This window comes from Microcaecilia unicolor, chromosome 6 (assembly GCF_901765095.1).
Source record: "Microcaecilia unicolor chromosome 6, aMicUni1.1, whole genome shotgun sequence".
Lineage (NCBI taxonomy): Eukaryota > Metazoa > Chordata > Amphibia > Gymnophiona > Siphonopidae > Microcaecilia > Microcaecilia unicolor.
The window spans coordinates 26,082,824-26,101,733 of NC_044036.1; the positions used below are offsets into that span (position 1 = coordinate 26,082,824).

Below are 18,910 nucleotides of genomic sequence, written 5' to 3' on the forward strand. Positions count from 1 at the left end.
TGCATCTGACTCTGTGCCAGCTGGTCTTGCAGTATCTGCCCTCTGTCGAGCACTGCCACCTCCTCTTGGAACTCCTGCACAATGACATACCAGGGGCATAGCCAGACACCCAATTTTGGATGGGCCTGGGCCCAAGATGGGTGGGCAGTAGAACTCCGCCTTGTCCCACAAGTGATTTGGTCTCTCCCTCTCTCAACTGCATGCCATATGGTCTCTCAAACATCCCCCTCCCCCGCATACCTTTTAAATAGCAGATTTTCACCGGCAGTGAGCAGCAACTAATACACGCTGCTCATGTTGGCCCCACAGCCTTCCCTCTGATGCAACTTCCTGTTTCCACATAGGTGGGAGTACATCAGAGGGAAGGCTGTGAGGCCGGTGCGAGCAGTATGTATCAGTCACTTTTTGCTGCAGGTGAAGATCTGCTATTGACAAGGAATGCAGGAGGGACAGTTGTCGGGAGTTTTCGGCTGGTGGAGCTTGGGGATCCCTGCCAGCCACATCGTAAGTGTGCTGCTACTGGGTGGGCATGAGCTCAAACCACCCGGGCCCACCCTTGGCTACGCCACTGTGACATACTCTATGCTGGTCTTCTTTTGCAACTCTGCTAGCTGCTGGGTCAACAACCTACTCACCTCTGCCAGCCTAGTACACTCTTGCTGGACTCTCTCTCTTTCCAAGCGACACAGCCAGGCCCGAAGCAAGACTGGACCGCCATGCGTGCACATTCACGCACACTGTCTCGTGCCCCCCCCCCATACCACACCCTCGCACCCACACACTGGGGCCACTGCCCCAGCACCTTTCTGTCTGTTCTCTCAGTCTGTGCTTTCCTGCGCTGCTCCTGTCTGTACCAGCAGTCGGGACCCAGATGATTGCTTTAACGCGACATCTGGGTCCTGGGCAGCAGGCAGGAGCAGGAGAGAACAGATTCGGAAGCAGGCAGGAAAAAGCTTGCCAGCGTCAGGCCCGGGGAATTCCCCCCCCCCCCCCTCTCGGCGGCCCTGCTCTAAGTACATATAGCATAAGTACATAAGTATTGCCATACTGGGACAGACCAAAGATCCATCAAGCCCAGCATCCTGTTTCCAACAGTGGCCAATCCAGGTCACAAATTCCTGGCAAGATCCCAAAACAATTCAATACATTTTATGATGCTCATCCTACAAATAGTGGATCTTCCCCAAGTCCTTTTAATAATGGTCTATGGACTTTTCCTTTACGAAGCCGTCTAAACCTTTTTAAAACTCTGCTAAGCTAACCACCTTTACCACATTCTCTGGCAACGAATTCCAGAGTTTAATTACACATTGAGTGAAGAAAATTTTTCTCTGATTAGTTTTAAATTTACTACATTGTAGCTTCATCGCATGCCCCCTAGTCCTAGTATTTTTGAAAACAGTAAACAGATGATTCACGTCGACCCGTTCCACTCCACTCATTATTTTATAGACCTCTATCATATCTCCCCTCAGCCATCTTTTCTCCAAGCTGAAGAGCCCTAGCCACTTCAGCCTTTCCTCATAGGGAAGTCGTCCCATCCCCTTTATCATTTCTGTCGTCCTTCTTTGCACCTTTTCTAATTCTTCTATATCTTTTTTGAGATGCAGTGACCAGAATTGAACACAATATTCGAGGTGCGGTTGCACCATGGAGCGATACAAAGGCATTATAATGCCCTCATTTTTCTTTTCCATTCCTTTCTTAATAATACCTAACATTCTATTTGCTTTCTTAGCCGCAGCAGCACACTGAGCAGAAGGTTTCAGCGTATCATCTTTTGCAGGCCCCCTCCTCCTGGAGGTTAATTCCTGCACTTCACTCTGGAGCATGGCATTCACCTGTACCCTTGCTTGCAGCGCCTCAAAGCTCTACAGGGCTTCGGTTAAATGCCCCTGCAGCTCAGTATGCTGCCACCGGGGGCACTTCCTGCAGCTGTTCCACCTCAGCTTCCGCAGCCTCTGCTTTGGCCCGATAGTCCTTAGTCTGGGTTTTCAACAGGCTGATTTGGTCCTGCAGCTTCTGGACCTCTTGCTTCTACTCTGCCGTCTCTCTACCCATGACTACCAGCTGTTGAAACTTTCTCTGCTACCTCCTCAAACAGCACTCTCTTCATTTCTGGTCAGTTGGGCCACTCCTCTCCAACTGTCCTTGCAGTTTTTGCAACCAGCAGGTTTCCTTGTCCTTCACGTTTTCACAGCTGGCTTTCTCTTCTACCAGCACATGGTGCCTTCCTCTGAGATGTGCCTCCTCCAAGCGCAGCTCTTCCATTTGAGATTCCAGTCGCCTCAGTTGCTCGTGTGACTGGCTGACTTCAACCAAGGCATTCTGATGTTGCTCCCTCTACAACCTGGGTCAGCCCTTTTGCCTCCTTCATGTCAACAAGCAGCCCCTCTGCCTGCTTCTGCAGTGTCTCAATAAAGGACTTCATAAGGGTTGCCTGTTCTCATAGCTGGGTAACCTCTTCAGACAGCTTTTTAACTCTGTGACCCCCTGTTCCCTTTCACTGGTGAGCAACAGGCCTTCTTGAGTCGTAGTCTTCAACTGGGCTTTCAGCCATGCATTCTGGCTCTGTGACCACACTGTCTTTTTCTCCAGCTGCTCCTCTCAATAGCTTAGGGAGATTTCCAGAGACTAACTCCTCCAGCCTCACTTGTCCTGCTACTTTTGCAGGGTCCCTTCCTAGGGACTTGGCACTCAGTTGCCTTATCTCCTCTGCCTTGCATTCTGGCTCTGTGACCACACTGTCTTTTTCTTCAGCTGCTCCTCTCAATAGCTTAGGGAGATTTCCAGAGACTAACTCCTCCAGCCTCACTTGTCCTGCTACTTTTGCAGGGTCCCTTCCTAGGGACTTGGCACTCAGTTGCCTTATCTCCTCCGCCTACTGTTCAGTGGTTTTCCTTAACCTTTTCTGTTCTGCTTCCACAGCAACATGGAAGCAGCATTCCATAATGTCAGAACCAGAAATGCACAGAGCTCCGTAGACCTTATGTCTATACTTCCCATGGTCTCGGGGACTGCATAGAATTCAATGGTGGCTTGCATTCAGCGCACAGGTTGCCCACTCCGAGTCTAGAAGGTATGTAGTTTCCCTTTAGTTCCTTGGAGCAGAATTGAAGTGCGCCTGATCCTCGCAACACTGCGGGCTCTTGAAAAACCTCCCCCTTAAAGATGATGATAGAACCTTGCTACATTCAGAATTAGGGCTCCATTGTGCTAGTCTCAATCAGAATCCCGTATAGATGTTACGTGACAACACATGTAGATAAATATTAACAGCTGAAAAGAGATGTTAGAGAACAAAAGTTTGAAAACTAGGAGATGTGACAGGAAAGAATATATTTGTTTATTTATTTATTTATTGCATTTGTATCCCACATTTTCCCACCTATTTGCAGGCTCAATGTGGCTTACATTAGCCGTAATGCCGATTGCCATTTCTGGGTAACTGAGTTACATATGGTATTACGTTAAGGTGCATACATACAAGGTGACATACATGGAGCATAACATATATGAAGCACATCATGGTATATATATACATCGTGTACTTACATATAAGGTAAAGAAGACTAGATAATGGTATTGCATAAGGTTCCTGAACAATAGGTTGGATTGTAACATACATTAGGTCATTGTAAATAGATCTTATTCAGTTTAAGGTTTAGGGTGGTATTGCTTGATCGTTAATATCAGGGAGGTTAGTCTTTCATGTGATAAGAGATCGGTTTTGTACAGATCGTGTATAGTGTTATTATTTAGTATCTAAGATGGATGTTTGTGGTAAGCCTTCTAGAAAAGATCTGTTTTCAGCAGCCTTCGGAAGACGGGTAGGTCTTGTGTTGTTTTTATGGCCTTCGGTAGTGCGTTCCATAACTGCGTGCAGATGTATGAGAAGCTGGTCGCGTATGTGGATTTGTACTTTAGCCCTTTACAATGAGGATAATGGAGACTGAGGAATGTGCGTGATGATCTTTTTGCATTCCTAATAGGCGGGTCTATTAGGTCTGACATATAGGTTGGAGCTTCTCCGTGAATGATTTTCACGCGGACCAGGGTGCAGACTTTGAACCCAATTCTTTCTTTTAATGGGAGCCAGTGTAGTATTTCTCTTAGGGGCCTGGCGCTTTCATATTTCGCTTTCCCAAATATGAGTCTGGCTGCTGTGAAAACAAAGTTTAAAAAAAATGTATTGGGACAGAAATAAAAGTGAACTAAATTATAAAAAAAAACCAAAAAACAGAGTGTAACAAAGCCACAACAATTCCCATAATGAATATTTTTGATAAATACTCTTTTACAGCGGCGTAGCGAGGCCGGCTGCACACCCCCCCCCCCCCCCCGGGTGCAGCACGATGCACCCCCCCCCCCAGCGCACGCACCTCTCCCCCCCCCCAGAGTGCATCATTACCGTTGGCTCCGCCCCGCCAAGCGCACGTTGTCTCTGGGAGCTGCGTCGGCTCCGTTGGTTCCCTGCTCTCTCTGCCCCGGAACAAGAAGTAACCTGTTCCGGGGCAGAGAAAGCAGGTAACCAGCGGCGCCAACACCCCCCCCCCCAGCGCGTGCACCCAGGGCGGACCGCCCCACCGCCCCCCCCCCTTCCTACGCCACTGCTCTTTTAGCCAAGCAAGTGAAATTCATTTCCCTCCTTCCTGCTAAGAGCTTCTTATTCTTCAGTATCGTCCTTCTTATATTGGTTTCTGAAAAACATTTATATTTAGAGACTTGAGCTAGAAACAAGAGGATTTGATATCAGATGTGATCATAATCTCTAGATCCCCTGAAGCTATAAAATGTCAATCTAGATGAACACCCCACACACACACACACACACACCCCGGTGAGGTGGGTTTTGATGAGAATAAAAGCAGAGAGAAAATCCTGGTAACCTGCTTTTAAGACAAACAGGTAATCAACAGAAATAAAACATGGAAAAGAAAATAAGAAGATACCTTTTTTTATTGGACATAAACTTAATACATTTCTTGATTAGCTTTTGAAGGTTGCCCTTCTTCGTCAGATCGGAAATAAGCAAATGTTGGTAGATGACAGGATATATAAGTGAAACATCAAAGCATTGCAGTGACAGTCTAACAGGATGGGGGTGGATAGGTGAGAGACAGGAAGAGTCGGGTGGATGAGGGACAGGGAGATATGCATTTATTTATTTGTAGCATTTGTATCCCACATTTTACAACCTATTTGCAGGCTCAATGTGGCTTACAATCAGTGCATATTTTCTAGCAAAAAAGGTGCCGGTATTCAAATGCTAGGCCACCCTTCAGGGGTGGGGTGATCGCTGAGGGACCCACCCCACAATAGCCAGGCAGAATTGGTGTGTATAGCCTGAGCTCTTTCATTAAAACTTGGGGACCATGGATCAATTTTAGCAGACAATGGAAAAGGTGCCAGTACTCAGTACCCCCAAGTACCCCCTCAAAAAAAGCTCTGCTTACAATGTACCGTAATTTATTTTTGTTACATTTGTACCCTGTGCTTTCCCACTCATAGCAGGTTCAATGCGGCTTACATATTATATACAGGTACTTATTTGTACCTGGGGCAATGGAGAGTTAAGTGACTTGCCCAGAGTCACAAGGAGCTGCCTGTGCCTGAAGTGGGAATTGAACTCAGTTCCTCAGGACCAAAGTCCACCACCCTAACCACTAGGCCACTCCTCCATTCCACTCCATGCCAATTCTGGATCAAGAAATACAGAGTGGTATTGTAGTAAAATACGTACATGACAAAAGAAATTAAGCAGTCAAGTGTTACAGATTCTTTTCTGGAATTAAGAAATCAAGTGGTATTGCGTTAAAGTTCAGTAATTGACAGAGTAGGTGAAGTAGTCAAGTATTGAAAGTTCATTTTGTCTATTTCTAGTATCGGTTTCCTTGTCTGGTATTTAGGATGGGTCATTGTGATATGCCTTTTTGAACAGGTTGCTTTTTAGTAATTTTTGGAAGTTTGTTAGGTCATGCGTTGATTTTATGGCGTTTGGTATAGGAGGGTGACAAAGCAGTACAATTTTATGGTTTATAATGGACTAGAAAACCCAGATCTTTAAGTCCTGTCTGGTGGGTGTCAAAATATTTAATCAATCTGACTTCAAAGGTCTTACGTTCCTGTATTGTTTTAAAGTTCCCTTTCAGGATTCTTACCATGAAATCACTGGTACAGTGTTCTGGTTCTCTACTCAAAAGAAACAGGTTAATTCTTTGTAAGATGAACTGTCAGTCTGCTTACTGTAGCAAGTGGTTGGCTGTGCAACCCCCTCCCCCCCTTGGCACATCACCTCCAAACGCAACATCCCCCCCCCCCCCCGGGTGCATTGCTCTTACCTCCTGGGGTGCTGTTATTTTTAGTTCATGGCCCCGATGCTCAGATGCAAACGCGGACAGTACAGTTCATTAGCGCCGGACTAGTACCCGTGTTTTCTGGCGCACAATGCTCAGAACCCCCAACTGCGGTAAATAACTAGCTCACCCCAGATCAGTGCAAATAGCATATTAATGTAGTCAAAAAGATTTAAGTGAGGTCATTTTCTTCCCTGTGATGTTCAGATAACAGCGCCCTGAACAAGAGGTGAGCTGGCATTAGGGAAAATCCACTATTTCTGGGATGAGCAGTATAAAATGTTTTGTACTTTTTTTTGGATCTTGCCGGGTATTTGTGACCTGGATTGGCCACTGTTGGAAACAGGATGCTGGGCTTGATGGACCTTTGGTCTTTCCCAGTATGACAATACTTATGTACTTATATCAGGAGTCACCACAAGGAAAAAGGATCTTAGAATCACAGTGGACAATGTGTGGCAGTAGCCAAAAAAAAAAAAAAAAAAAGCAGCAATGTTAGGAGTGGAGGAGTGGCCTAGTGGTTAGGGTGGTGGACTGTGGTCCTGAGGAACTGAGTTCAATTCCCACTTCAGGCACAGGCAGCTCCTTGTGACTCTGGGCAAGTCACTTAACCCTCCATTGCCCCATGCAAGCCACATTGAGCCTGCCATGAGTGGGAAAGCGCAGGGTACAAATGTAACAAAAATAAAAAAAACAAACAGATGGAGAATGTTACAATGCTCTACAAATCCAGAGCAACACCACAAACTGGGTTACTCCAACTCAAAATATATATAGCAGAACTACAAAACATGCAATGAAGGAAAACAAAAAAAACAATAGAAGGGCTGGAATATTTCCCCTAAGAAGAAAGAGCAAATGGATTACAGCTATTCAGCTAGAAGAGAGATACAGTAGAAATCTTTAAAATCATGAGTAAGCTGAACCATTTATATAAGGAATTGTTACTTACCCTTTCCAATAGTACTAAGGTTGAGGGAAACATCATGATACTAAAAGGTAGCAGATTTACATAACTCAGAGAAAGTATTTTTCTTCACCTAATATACATTTAGATGTGGAATTTATTGCCAGAGGATGTGTTCAAAGCAGTTAGCATAACTGGCATTGAAAAGGGCTTACACTAGTTCCTGGAGGAAAAGTCCATAACCCATAATTAGCTCTCAGGGAAAGCTACTGCTTACTCCTGGAAGTGAACAACACGGAAATGATCTACTCCTTGGGCACTTGTGACCTGAATGGGCCACCGCTGAAGACAGGATACCGGATGAACCCAATATGGCATATCTTACATAGTACCTACAAAGTCTTTAAGCCACTGGTAAAACTAGGGAAAAAAAGTTATTAACAAGCATGCCAGCTCTTACCCAAATCTGCAGTTTGACTCGCTTATCGTTCCTATAGACGGTCTTCACTTTGAAGTCAATGCCCACGGTACTAACAAAAGCTGGGGTGAACGTGTCGTCGGCGTATCTAAAGAGGAAAGACGTCTTTCCCACACTGCTGTTACCGATGATCAGGAGCTTGAACATGTAATCAAAATTTTGATCCGAAGCATCCTTGTGTCCATATCTAGAATCTGTTACTGAAGCCATCTGAAATGAGAGAGATATAAAGCATTATCAAATCACTCCAGAGGTAGAAGTTGCCAGGGCCGCCGAGAGGAGGGGGCAGAGGGAGCAAAATTCCCCGGGCCCGGGCCTCCAATGGGGGCCCGCCAGGGTCAGGCCGCCGGCGCTGCAGTCCCTGGTCTCACCTGCCTGCCTCCACGGCTCCGGGCCCCCTTCATTCAAAGCAGCAGTCGCAGATCGCCTCTCTTCTGGCCTTCCCTCCCTGTGTCCCGCCCTGCGGAAACCGGAAGTTACATCAGACGAGGGCGGGACACAGGGAGGGAAGGCCAGAAGAGAGGCGATCCGCGACTGCCGCTTTGAATGAAGGGGGCCTGGAGCCGTAGAGGCAGGCAGGTGAGACCGCAGACTGCAGCGGCGGGGGGAGCGATGGGGGGCGGCAGTGGCGGGGGGGGTGGCCTTGCCCCAGGCCCGGCCTAGTCTCTCGGCAGCCCTGGAAGTTGCAGCCTGATGGCGTGGACACAGCTGTGTGATTCCCATCTCCCTGAAGAGTAGGCATGTCATTTGTTAGTGTGCCTTCAAAATTTTAGGGAGCCTTTTACAAAGGGGCATTAGGCTCCACGTGTGTGCAGCGTGTGCCAAAATGAGACTACTGCACGGTAATTTCAGATTTTTCCGCACACCCATAACGCCTGGATGATTTATTTATTTCCTCCCACACGCGGCCTTTCTGGCGGTAATCGGCAGTTGGCACGCACTGAATGGTCACCGTGCACATAGCGCATGAGCCCATACTGCTAGATCACTGGGTGGCGTTAAGGACTCAGGCCGATTTTAGGAGCGCACTGGTTTCAGTTTTACCACATGCCCTTTTCCTGTCCTGTTAAAAAAAAGTCCTTTTTTGCAGACAAGGTAAAAAGTGGCCCGGTATGCTCCCAAAGCACACGCCTACACTACCACAGGCCACTTTTTACCGTGGCTTAGTAAAAGGACAACTTAGTGCACACTAAAGTGATATTAACGTGCACTAGCTGACTAATTAATACATGCACTATAGGGCCCCTTCATTAAAGTGTGAAGCACTTACTCCCGGATTCTTTATAATATGTCTAGAGTTACGCGCCATTCTGAGTGTAAATCTAGGCGTATTCTATAACTACACATGTAGATTAATTGTTTTAACAAGCTGTTAAGTGTGGAGGAGTGGCCTAGTGGTTAGAGCACCGGTTTTGCAATCCAGAGGTGGCCAGTTCAAATCCCGCTGCTGCTTCTTGTGATCTTGGGCAAGTCACTTAACCCTCCATTGCCTCAGGTATAAACTTAGATTGTGAGCCCTCCTGGGACAGAGAAATATCTAGAGTACTTGAATGTAACTCACCTTGAGCTACTACTGAAGAAGGTGTGAGCAAAATCTAAATAAATGGAATGTTGTTACTATTGGAGATTCTAGATGGAATGTTAATGTTTTATTTATTTTATTGCATTTGTATCCTGCACTTTCCCACCTCTTTGCAGGCTCAATGTGGCTTACAATACATCATGGATATTGGAAGTAAAAAGAGAATAGATGTTTGGTTTTATAGAAGGATTTTGGGTTGCATGGTAATAGAATAGATGATAGTAATATAGCAGAGTACATTATTAAACATTCCTGGATATATGTGGGGAGGTTCACATGTGTTGATCTCTGTGGTATATCTTGTCAAAGAGATGGGTCTTCAGTTGTTTTCGGAAGTTGGTCAGTTCATACATCGCTTTTAGGTTGCGTAGCAATGCATTCCAGAATTGCGTGCTCATTAAGGAAAAGGTTGATGCGTGCATTAATTTGTATTTTAGACCTTTACAGTTTGGGAAATGGAGATTAAGGAATGTGCAAGATGATTTTTTAGCATTCCTGGGTGGTAGGTCTATCAGGTCTGACATGTAGGCTGGGGCATCACCATGGTTGATTTTATGAACTAGGGTACATACTTTAAACGTGATGCGTTCTTTGAGTGGGAGCCAGTGTAGCTTCTCTCATAGGGGTTTTGCACTTTCGTATGTTGCTATTCCACTAGCAACATTACATGTAGAATCTCCAATAGTAGCAACATTCCATGTTCCACTGCACTAACCACTAGGCTACTCCTCCACTAGCAACATTCCATGTAGAAGCCCATGTAGAAGCCTGCCCTTGCAGATCAGCAATGTGGCCGCACAGGCTTCTGTTCTGTGAGTCTGACATCCTGCACATACACGCACATACACTCACAGAAACAGAAGCCTGTGCGGCCGCATTGCTAATCTGCAAGGGCAGGCTTCTACATGGGCTTCTACGTGGAATGTTGAGTGGAATAGCAACATTCCATGTAGAATCTCAAATAGCAGCAACATAATCTCAATAGTAGCAATATTCCATGTAGAAGCCTGCCCTTGCAGATCAGCAACACAGCTGCGCAGGCTTCTGTTTCTGTGAGTCTGACATCCTGCACATACACGCACATACACTCACAGAAACAGAAGCCTACGCGGCCGCGTTGCTGATCTGCAAGGGCAGGCTTCTACATGGAATGTTGCTAGTGGAGGAGAGCCTAGTGGTTAGTGCAGTGGAACATGGAATGTTGCTACTATTGGAAATTCTACATGGACTGTTGCTAGTGCAGGAGTGGCCTAGTGGTTAGCGCACCGGTCTTGCAATCCAGAGGTGGCTGGTTCAAATCCCACTGCTACTCTTTGTGATCTTGGGCAAGTCATTTAACCCTCCATTGCCTCAGGTACAAACTTAGATTGTGAGCCCTCCTGGGACAGAGAAATATCCAGTGTACCTGAATGTAACTCACCTGGAGCTACAACTGAAAAAGGTGTGAGCAAAATCTAAATTAAATAAATACATAAAATAAACAGCTCTTACCCAGCACTAATTGGCAAAACTTAGAATTTACATTGCTAAGCGCATTCTGTGAAGTACTGTGCCTAAATTCATGCAGGCAAAAAGGGGCATGGAAATGGGTATTTTGTAGGCGTTCCAAAATCTACATGTGTTGTAATAAAATATGGGCCATTGTGTATAAAATCTACATGCAGGGATTTATACCAGCTTTTCATTGGTGTAAATGGACGAGCATAGATTTGCACGCATGAACTACGCCTTAGCGTATTCTAAATACAACGCATAGATTTACATGCGGTTATTTAGAATATGCTTAGGCGTAATTGCCTAATGCGCATTAATTTTGGGCGCCATATATAGAATCGGACCCTTGGGGCAGTGGCTTAGCTGGGGGGGGGGCACAAGGGGAGCGGCAGCTCCCCCAAACGGAGTTGTGCCGGTGCCTATTTTTTTCTCAACATGTTGCATTGAAAATGTGCGCCGGTGGAAGTCCACTCTCGCGCCGCTTTCGCTCCTCCCGCGCTGTCAGCCTGGCTGCACTTCTGCCTTGAGGTGCCCTTTTACTAAGCTGCGGTAGGGCTAATGCACAGGTAGCGTGTGCCAACTCGACACTACCATCAGGGTAGCATGGGTGCCCAGCAGTAATTCAAAAGCTGGCGCACACTGTTTCCCCTGGTAGAAAATAATTTTCTACTTTCTATCACAGGGGCGTTCCCATCGGTTTACCACATAAGTACCTCATGAGTCCCTACCCAAGTAACTGGGTGGCAGTAAGGGCTCAGGCCATAAATAGCTGCTCGCTACTTTTAATATTAACCCACAGCCATTTACCGCCCCATTTTAAAAAGGCCTTATTACCTGCCGTGGTAAAAAAAATGGCCCAGTGCACGACAATTTCCGATGTCCAGACTAGCACAGGCCACTTTTTACTACAGCTTACTAAAAGGGCCCCTTAATGCACAACCGACGTTCAGAAACAGGCTACTGCACAACTGCATTTACGGGTTTTTCCGGTAGTTTGCCTGTTACCATAGGTTGGCATAGGTGGAGAGTGAGCACAGAAGCATTAGCCAGCTAGCGTGTTACCGCTTACCATGTGCTGCCAGCACAGAGTTAACGTGGGAGCACTTACTAGCTCCTAAATATTTCTTCACTCAGCATGTAATTAAACTCTGGAATTCGTTGCCACAGAATGTGGTAAAAGCAGTTAGCTTAGCAGGGTTCTTAAAAGAAAAGTCCATAGACCATTACTAAAATGGACTTGGGGAAAATCTACTGCTTATTTCTGGGATAAGCAGCATAAAATGTATTGTACTGTTTTGGGATCTTGCCAGGTACTTGTGACCCGGATTGGCCACTGTTGGAAACAGGATACTGGGCTTGATGGGCCTTCGGTCTGTCCCAGTATGGCAACACTTATGTACGTAAATAGTACTGCACACTAATGAGAACATTAACGCACGACCTAGAATAAAATATACTGAAAACGGCCCTTCTTGATACAGTGTTAGTAACAGTAACATAGTAGATGACGGCAGAAAAAGACCTGCACGGTCCATCCAGTCTGCCCAACAAGATAAACTCATATGTGCTGCTTTTTGTGTATACCCTACCTTGATTTGTACCTGTCCTCTTCAGGGCACAGACCGTATAAGTCTGCCCAGCACTATCCCTGCCTCCCAACCACCAACCCCGCCTCCCACCACCGGCTCTGGCACAGACCGATACAGTGTTAGTTTTGGCTTGCTGCTTGTTAAAATCTTGTGTTAACACATGTCAAACTGAGGGCCCCCTTTACAAAGCTGTGGCAAAGGGGGGCCTGTGCTGGCATCGGCGCGTGTTTTTGACTCACACCGAGGCCCCCTTTTACAGCAGGCGGTAAAAGGCAGGTCTTTGGGGGGGGGGGGAGGTTCAGGAAATGGCCGTGTGGCAAGTGAAGCACTTGCCACACGGTCGTTTCAGTGGGGGAGCACTTACCGCCACCCACTGAGGTGGCTGTAAGGGCTCCCATGCTAACCTGGCAGTAACGAGGCAGCACGCTGGGGGTGGAAACCAATGCCGGGCTGCTGCGGTAGTCCTGCGGTACTTTCCCTTTATCGACCAGTAAACCCGTGTTGGGCTTACCACCTCTTTGAAAACGGATCCCTTAGTGCACTTGAGTAAAGGGGACCCTAATTTAATTAGGGGTCTTTTTACGAAGGTGTGCTAACAGATTTAACGCATGCTAATGATTAGCGTGTGTTAAATGATGAGACGCCCATAGGAATATAATGGGCTTCGTATTATATAGCGCTAAATTTGTTAGCGCACCTTCGTAAAAAGGACCCCTTAGTGAGTGTTAAAAAGCTACTGACCACATTAAACATTTCCATTAAAATGAATGTGTTACATCAACCAAAAAAAAAAAAACCACAACCAAAAAAAATTTTTTTTGAGAAAAAAAAAGCCCAAGGAAGTAAAACCAGGCAGCTCCTTGTGACTCTGGGCAAGTCACTTAACCCTCCATTGCCCCATGTAAGCCGCATTGAGTCTGCCATGAGTGGGAAAGCGCGGGGTACAAATGTAACAAAAATAAAATAGATACTATTGGAGATTCTACATGGAATGTTGCTACTATTGGAGATTCTACATGGAATGTTGCTATTCCACTAGCAACATTCCATGTAGAAGCCTGCGTGGCCACATTGGTGATCTGCAAGGGCCGACTTCTACATGGAATGTTGGAACATTCCATGTAGAATCTCAAATAGTAGCAACAGTGGAAGAGTGGCCTAGTGGTTAGTGTGGTGAACTTTGGTCCTGAAGAACTGAGTTCAATTCCCACTTCAGACACAGGCAGCGCCTTGTGACTCTGGGCAAGTCACTTAACTCTCCATTGCCCCATGTAAGCCGCATTGAGCCTGCCATGAGTGGGAAAGCGTGGGGTACAAATGTAACAACAACAAAAAACCAAAACATTTTGGCTTCTGCATATCTCTACTGTAGAGTATCTCTGGCTCTACCCCTCCCTCCTCCCTTTGCTTCTCCGTGAGACCCTGGGCAATTTCCTTGGGGTCTTTACTGGGCATCAGACAGCTCATTTGTAAACAGCAATTAAAAAGGTAATTAGACAGCAGCAAAGACTGTCTTATTACCCTGCACGCTGGAGGACACGCTTTACGAGGGAGGTAGCAGACATAGTCTGAAAAAAAAATGATATCAAAGGGTTTCCCTGCTCTGCGCTGAATTCTGATCCCTTCTCTTTTCATAAAATAATTGAACAACAGGCCTCTGGGAGCTCTTTCCAGCACATTATTACTCTTCAAGCAGCGCTTGGCTCTCCTGTTCTTCCAGAGGTGATCACTACATTGTCAACTGTTGTCAGCCCTGTGCAAAGTAACTTTGAGACAGCGTACGGTCAGGGATTCGTTGCCCGGACAATATAACTAAAAAAAATCCTAAATTACTAAGACTGTCACCAGCTTTGATGTTATTTAATAACCTCATTAGCAGTCAAAAGCCCAAGCCCTGCCATTTTCTGCCATAATTAAGCTGTATTACAGATCTACACTGTACAATAGTTTAATAGCCCTGATGGATCAATATCTTTTCCCTCGGATACAGTAGGAAAAAAAAGCCTTCACAAAGCCCTAAATAAAGGATAGATGAATTTTTCTTGCGCACAGAACCGATATGGGCCCTGTTTACTTAAGCCAAGTTACAAGGCCCGTTAGCATCTTTAATGCGCGTTAACCATGTACGTGCCTACAATATCCCGATAGGCGCCTGCACGGTTAGCACACGCTGTAATTGTAGGCGTGTTAAAAACGCTAACACGCCTTAGCAAACAGGGCCCATAGCTTCATGTACTGCCTCTGCATTTACTACTTAACATTTCTAAAGCGCTACTAGGGTTACGCAGCACTGTACAATTTAACATAGAAGGACAATCCTTGCTCATAGAGCTTACAATCTAAAGGACACATAACATTTATTACTCATATAAGGGGCCTGTTTATTAAGCTGCGTTGACGCGTTAGCGCAGCCTTACGCAGGTTTTTCCCCATGCGCTAAAGCCATTTTGACCATAACTTAGTAAAAGGGCCCCTATGTCATGGACATAGCTAGGTGGGGCCACGGGGGCATGGGCCCCCCACAGATTTAGTCCTGGCCCCTTCCACTTTTGAACCCCCCCCCCCCCCCGCTGACCCTTCCCCGCCACGTTCGAACCCCCACCGCCTTGCGGCGGCGGTGGAGGTTCGAAAGTGGCAGGGGAGGGTCAGCGGGGGGTTGGCAGGCTAAAATGTGCCCCCCCACCTTGGGCTCTGGCCCCCCTCTTGCCGAGGTCTGGCTACGCCCCTGCTCTACATTAGTAATAAATGCAGAGGTGGTACATGAAGCTGTATCTGATCTGTGCTCTGTCCCGCATTAGGGGTCCTTTTACTAAGCTGCGGTAAAAAGGGGGCCTGTGCTAACATCAGCGCGTGTTTTTGATGCGCACCGAGGACTCCTTTTACCGTGGCGCACAATACGCTGTCTTTTTTTCTAGAAAAGAAATGTCCGTGCGGTAAGTGAACCACTTGCCATGTGGCCATTTCGGTGGGGGGGGAGCACTGATCGCCACCCACTGAGGTGGTGGTAAGGGCTCCCTCGCTAACCCGGTGGTAACTGGGCAGTGCCACCGGGTAAGTGCTGGCACTACAAAAATAGAAAATATTTTTGTAGCGCCAAAACTGGCGCACGCTGGGGGTGGGAACTAGCACCGGGCTCCTGTGGTAATCCAGCAGTAGTTCTGGATTGGGGCGCAGCAAGCCTGTTGGTACGCGCCAACCAGGAGCGGACTGACCATTCGGGCAAACGGGAAGTGTCCGAGATACCAGAGGCTCTAGGGGGCCCAGAGGCTCTGCCCAGATGCCCGCCGCACACTACAGCCCTCTCCGGTCTGTAAAGGGGTCCGCTTCCTCCGCTCTGGGTTGGGGCCGGCAGCCCTGTTAGGTTCACAGGTTTCCAGCAAAGAACCAGACTGCCATACCAAAGTGCTTTATTCTCAATTCAGTTCCGCTCTCAAAATTGAAATGCAGTTCACAAACAGGGTTCAGGCTGGGTTCAAAACTCCAGCCAACATTCAGTTCCTTAACAGTTCAGGCCCACTTCCTTTGCACTACCTTCCCCTCTCCCTCAGAAGGGCTCAAAGTTCAGCCTGCTGTTCTATACATCCCAATAATTCAACCCTTTCACAAACAGTCTCTTCAAAGGAAACCACTACTTAATGCCCCTGTCCTCTTCACAGCACCCAGGAGGACCCTGTACCAAAGAGCTGGCAGCTTTCCTCCTACCTCACAGCACCACACCCCTGTGGTCTCTTACACTGCCTTCATGTGCTGGACAGGGCTACCTTTACATTCTCACACTCCATGGCAGCTTACTCTCCCCCCCCCCCCCCCAGGGAAGCTCCAGTGGCAGGCCCTTTCCGTCCTCCACCTACTCCATGGCAGCTTCTCTCTCAATCAGTTTCCTCTCCCTCCTGGTGGCTGGGAGCCACCCGGAAATCTCTCTCTCCTCTCACAGCTGGAGGGAATTATATACTGGTGATGCAGCTAAGGGACTGAGCTTCACCTCCCCTTCTCCCTCTAGTGGGGAAGGGAGTAACTGGCTCCCCTAGCACTGAGTCACTGCTCCCCCTGCTGGAGTTGGAAATCCGTTTCACCCTTAAGGGGCTACCCTCCTCTCTCCTGCTTGCAAGGGCTTCTGGGAACCGTAGTTCAGAGATTAGCTGCTTCTCTGTGGGGCCCCGAGTGCTAGCTTTGTCACAGGTCTTACCTTTAAAGGTGAGCAGTTGGTGATCTAGTGGCCTCTGCAGGGGGGGGGGGGAGGAATATGTTCTTTCCTGCCTGTTGTGCTGCTGCTATTCCCCCTCCCCCTGCCCGGCACCACCATACTTTAAAAATGGCAGCCCAGACTTCCATGAGACTGTTGAGACCCGCGAGACTATCGCAGGAAGTCTCGGCCTGCTATTTTGAAAACAAGGCGGAACTGGCAGGTGGGGGAATAACAGCAGCATAGCAGGCAGGAATGAACATGCCCCCCCCCCCCCCGCAGAGACCACTAGACCACCAGGGCCTTTCAGGTAGGACCAGGGCAGTGGGGGCACTGGCTGCGATGGTAGGGAGGGCAGCAACGTGGCAGTACTGGGAGTGTCGGGCAGTGGCTGGGCGGCCCAGACCACTCTCAGTCCACCTCTGGCACCAACCCTTTACCCCTAAGTTCAGATTCCAGCACACTTTAGTAAAGAGGCCCCTTAGAACCAAATTTAAACAAGAAACAAAGAATATATCTTTGGTATATGTTTGTCAAACCGAGAAGGACCAAAACGTTATTTGTCTATAAACTAACAAAGGCTCAAGGCAATAGAAATATTTATTTATTTAATTATTGGTTGCATTTGTATCCCACATTTTCCCACCTATTTGCAGGCTCAATGTGGCTTACATTGTTCCGTAATGGCGATCGCTATTTCCGGCATGAGAAATTTATTTATTTATTCTCTCATTTATACCCCACATTTTCCCAACAGCGTCAGGCTCAATGTGGCTTACAGCGCATCGCAGAGGCAGACGCCAGTGCAGTAAAATTAAGCTAGTACAACAGAAAACCTACATAAGAAATAATGGGGTGGATGGGGAAGGGACGGAAGGAGCAAGGAAACCAAGGGAGAGGAGGGAAGGGTGGATGTGTCCAAAATTGTCACTAGATTGATGTGTATCAAGCAGAGGAGACACATGCTGAGTCCTTGGGATAAGCTTCTCCAAATAGCATGCTCTTAAATAATTTCCTGTGGGCATCTTGCTGTAGTATAATTATACATATTGCATTAAGGTTCGTAGGTGACAGAGAGGGGGATAATCGACCGGGGGTGCCCATCTCTAAGGATGGCCCCCGTAAAGGGGCGGGGCAACCCATATTATCGAAACAAGATGGACGTCCATCTTTCATTTCGATAATACGGTCAGGGACGCCCAAATCATGAAATGTAGGTCAACCTTAGACGTGGTCGACCCCGGTTTTTGGCGATAATGGAAACCAAGGACGCCCATCTCAGAAACGACCAAATCCAAGCCATTTGGTCGTGGGAGGAGCCAGCATTCATAGTGCACTGGTCCCACTAACTGAATGGAAAAAGCCCTTCCCTTATCGATCCGGAAAGGAACGGGCATGCATGAAGGAAATTGCACGCAAATATGCCCCTCCACTCCAGACATGAATAAGTTACTCATACTAATTACCGGTATAGATGACACACATAACCCGTAACATAGGAGGCTTACTGTAAACATACAATGCTGGGGTATTGTGGGTAATAAAAGAATTACTGGATTATAGGCAATTAACAAAAAGTTCCGCAAGAATTAAATCACAAATAAAGAAAAGGTCACACTGGGAAATTTTACATGAGCAACAGAATATTTGTAAATGACATCATCTCATAAAAATAGTACTTGCAGTAAATAATTAAAATTCTGATTTAATTAGAACTGAGATAAGAGAGGGGAGTTGTGTTTACTGCTTTCCTGTTGTTGCACCGTGTCTGGTAACACCGTGGGTGAGCAAATCTTTTCTCTACCTCACAGAATTATAAGCATATTAACAGGCTGGGCCCATCACAAAATAATGAGTGGGCATGGCATACCCTAAGCGAGCCGTCACTGTGCCCACCACTGCTATATCATTTTTTTTTTTTTATTTATTAAACATTTTATATACCGCACAATCCAAAAGTTCTCAGCGGTTTACAAAATGTACATATATAAAATCAAAAACTAATATAACATTACAAAACTCACCTAACATAACATTATAAAACTCACTAAAATAAAATTCAAACCATCAACATAAAAATTATAAGGCTTCAATCTCATGCCATAGCCCATGACTCACTGCAACGACCAGGTGAGGAAGAGTATAAAATAGGAGAAATTCTAAATTTGTGGTGCCAGATCCCAGCCCTGGTTCTGATGTAGCTAGACGTACCGAGGACCAAGAGAAAACTGCCAGATCAAAAGAAAGAAAAAGAAAAAAGATTTGTATATATAGAAGTAAATTCACTGTGACAGCAATGTCAGATAGTGCAGGAGCATCCA

At 46.6% G+C, this 18,910-nt stretch overlaps 1 protein-coding gene across 1 annotated transcript in view; it reads right to left on the minus strand.

Moving 5' to 3' along the window:
* The window catches only part of RAB3B (RAB3B, member RAS oncogene family), a 124,758-nt gene that overhangs the window by 94,769 nt on the left and 11,079 nt on the right, over nucleotides 1–18,910 (minus strand). Inside the window, exon 2 of the mRNA XM_030206090.1 lies at nucleotides 7,724–7,951. Within this exon, the coding sequence (XP_030061950.1) occupies nucleotides 7,724–7,951 (228 nt within the window). The remainder of the gene's footprint in view (nucleotides 1–7,723; nucleotides 7,952–18,910) is intronic.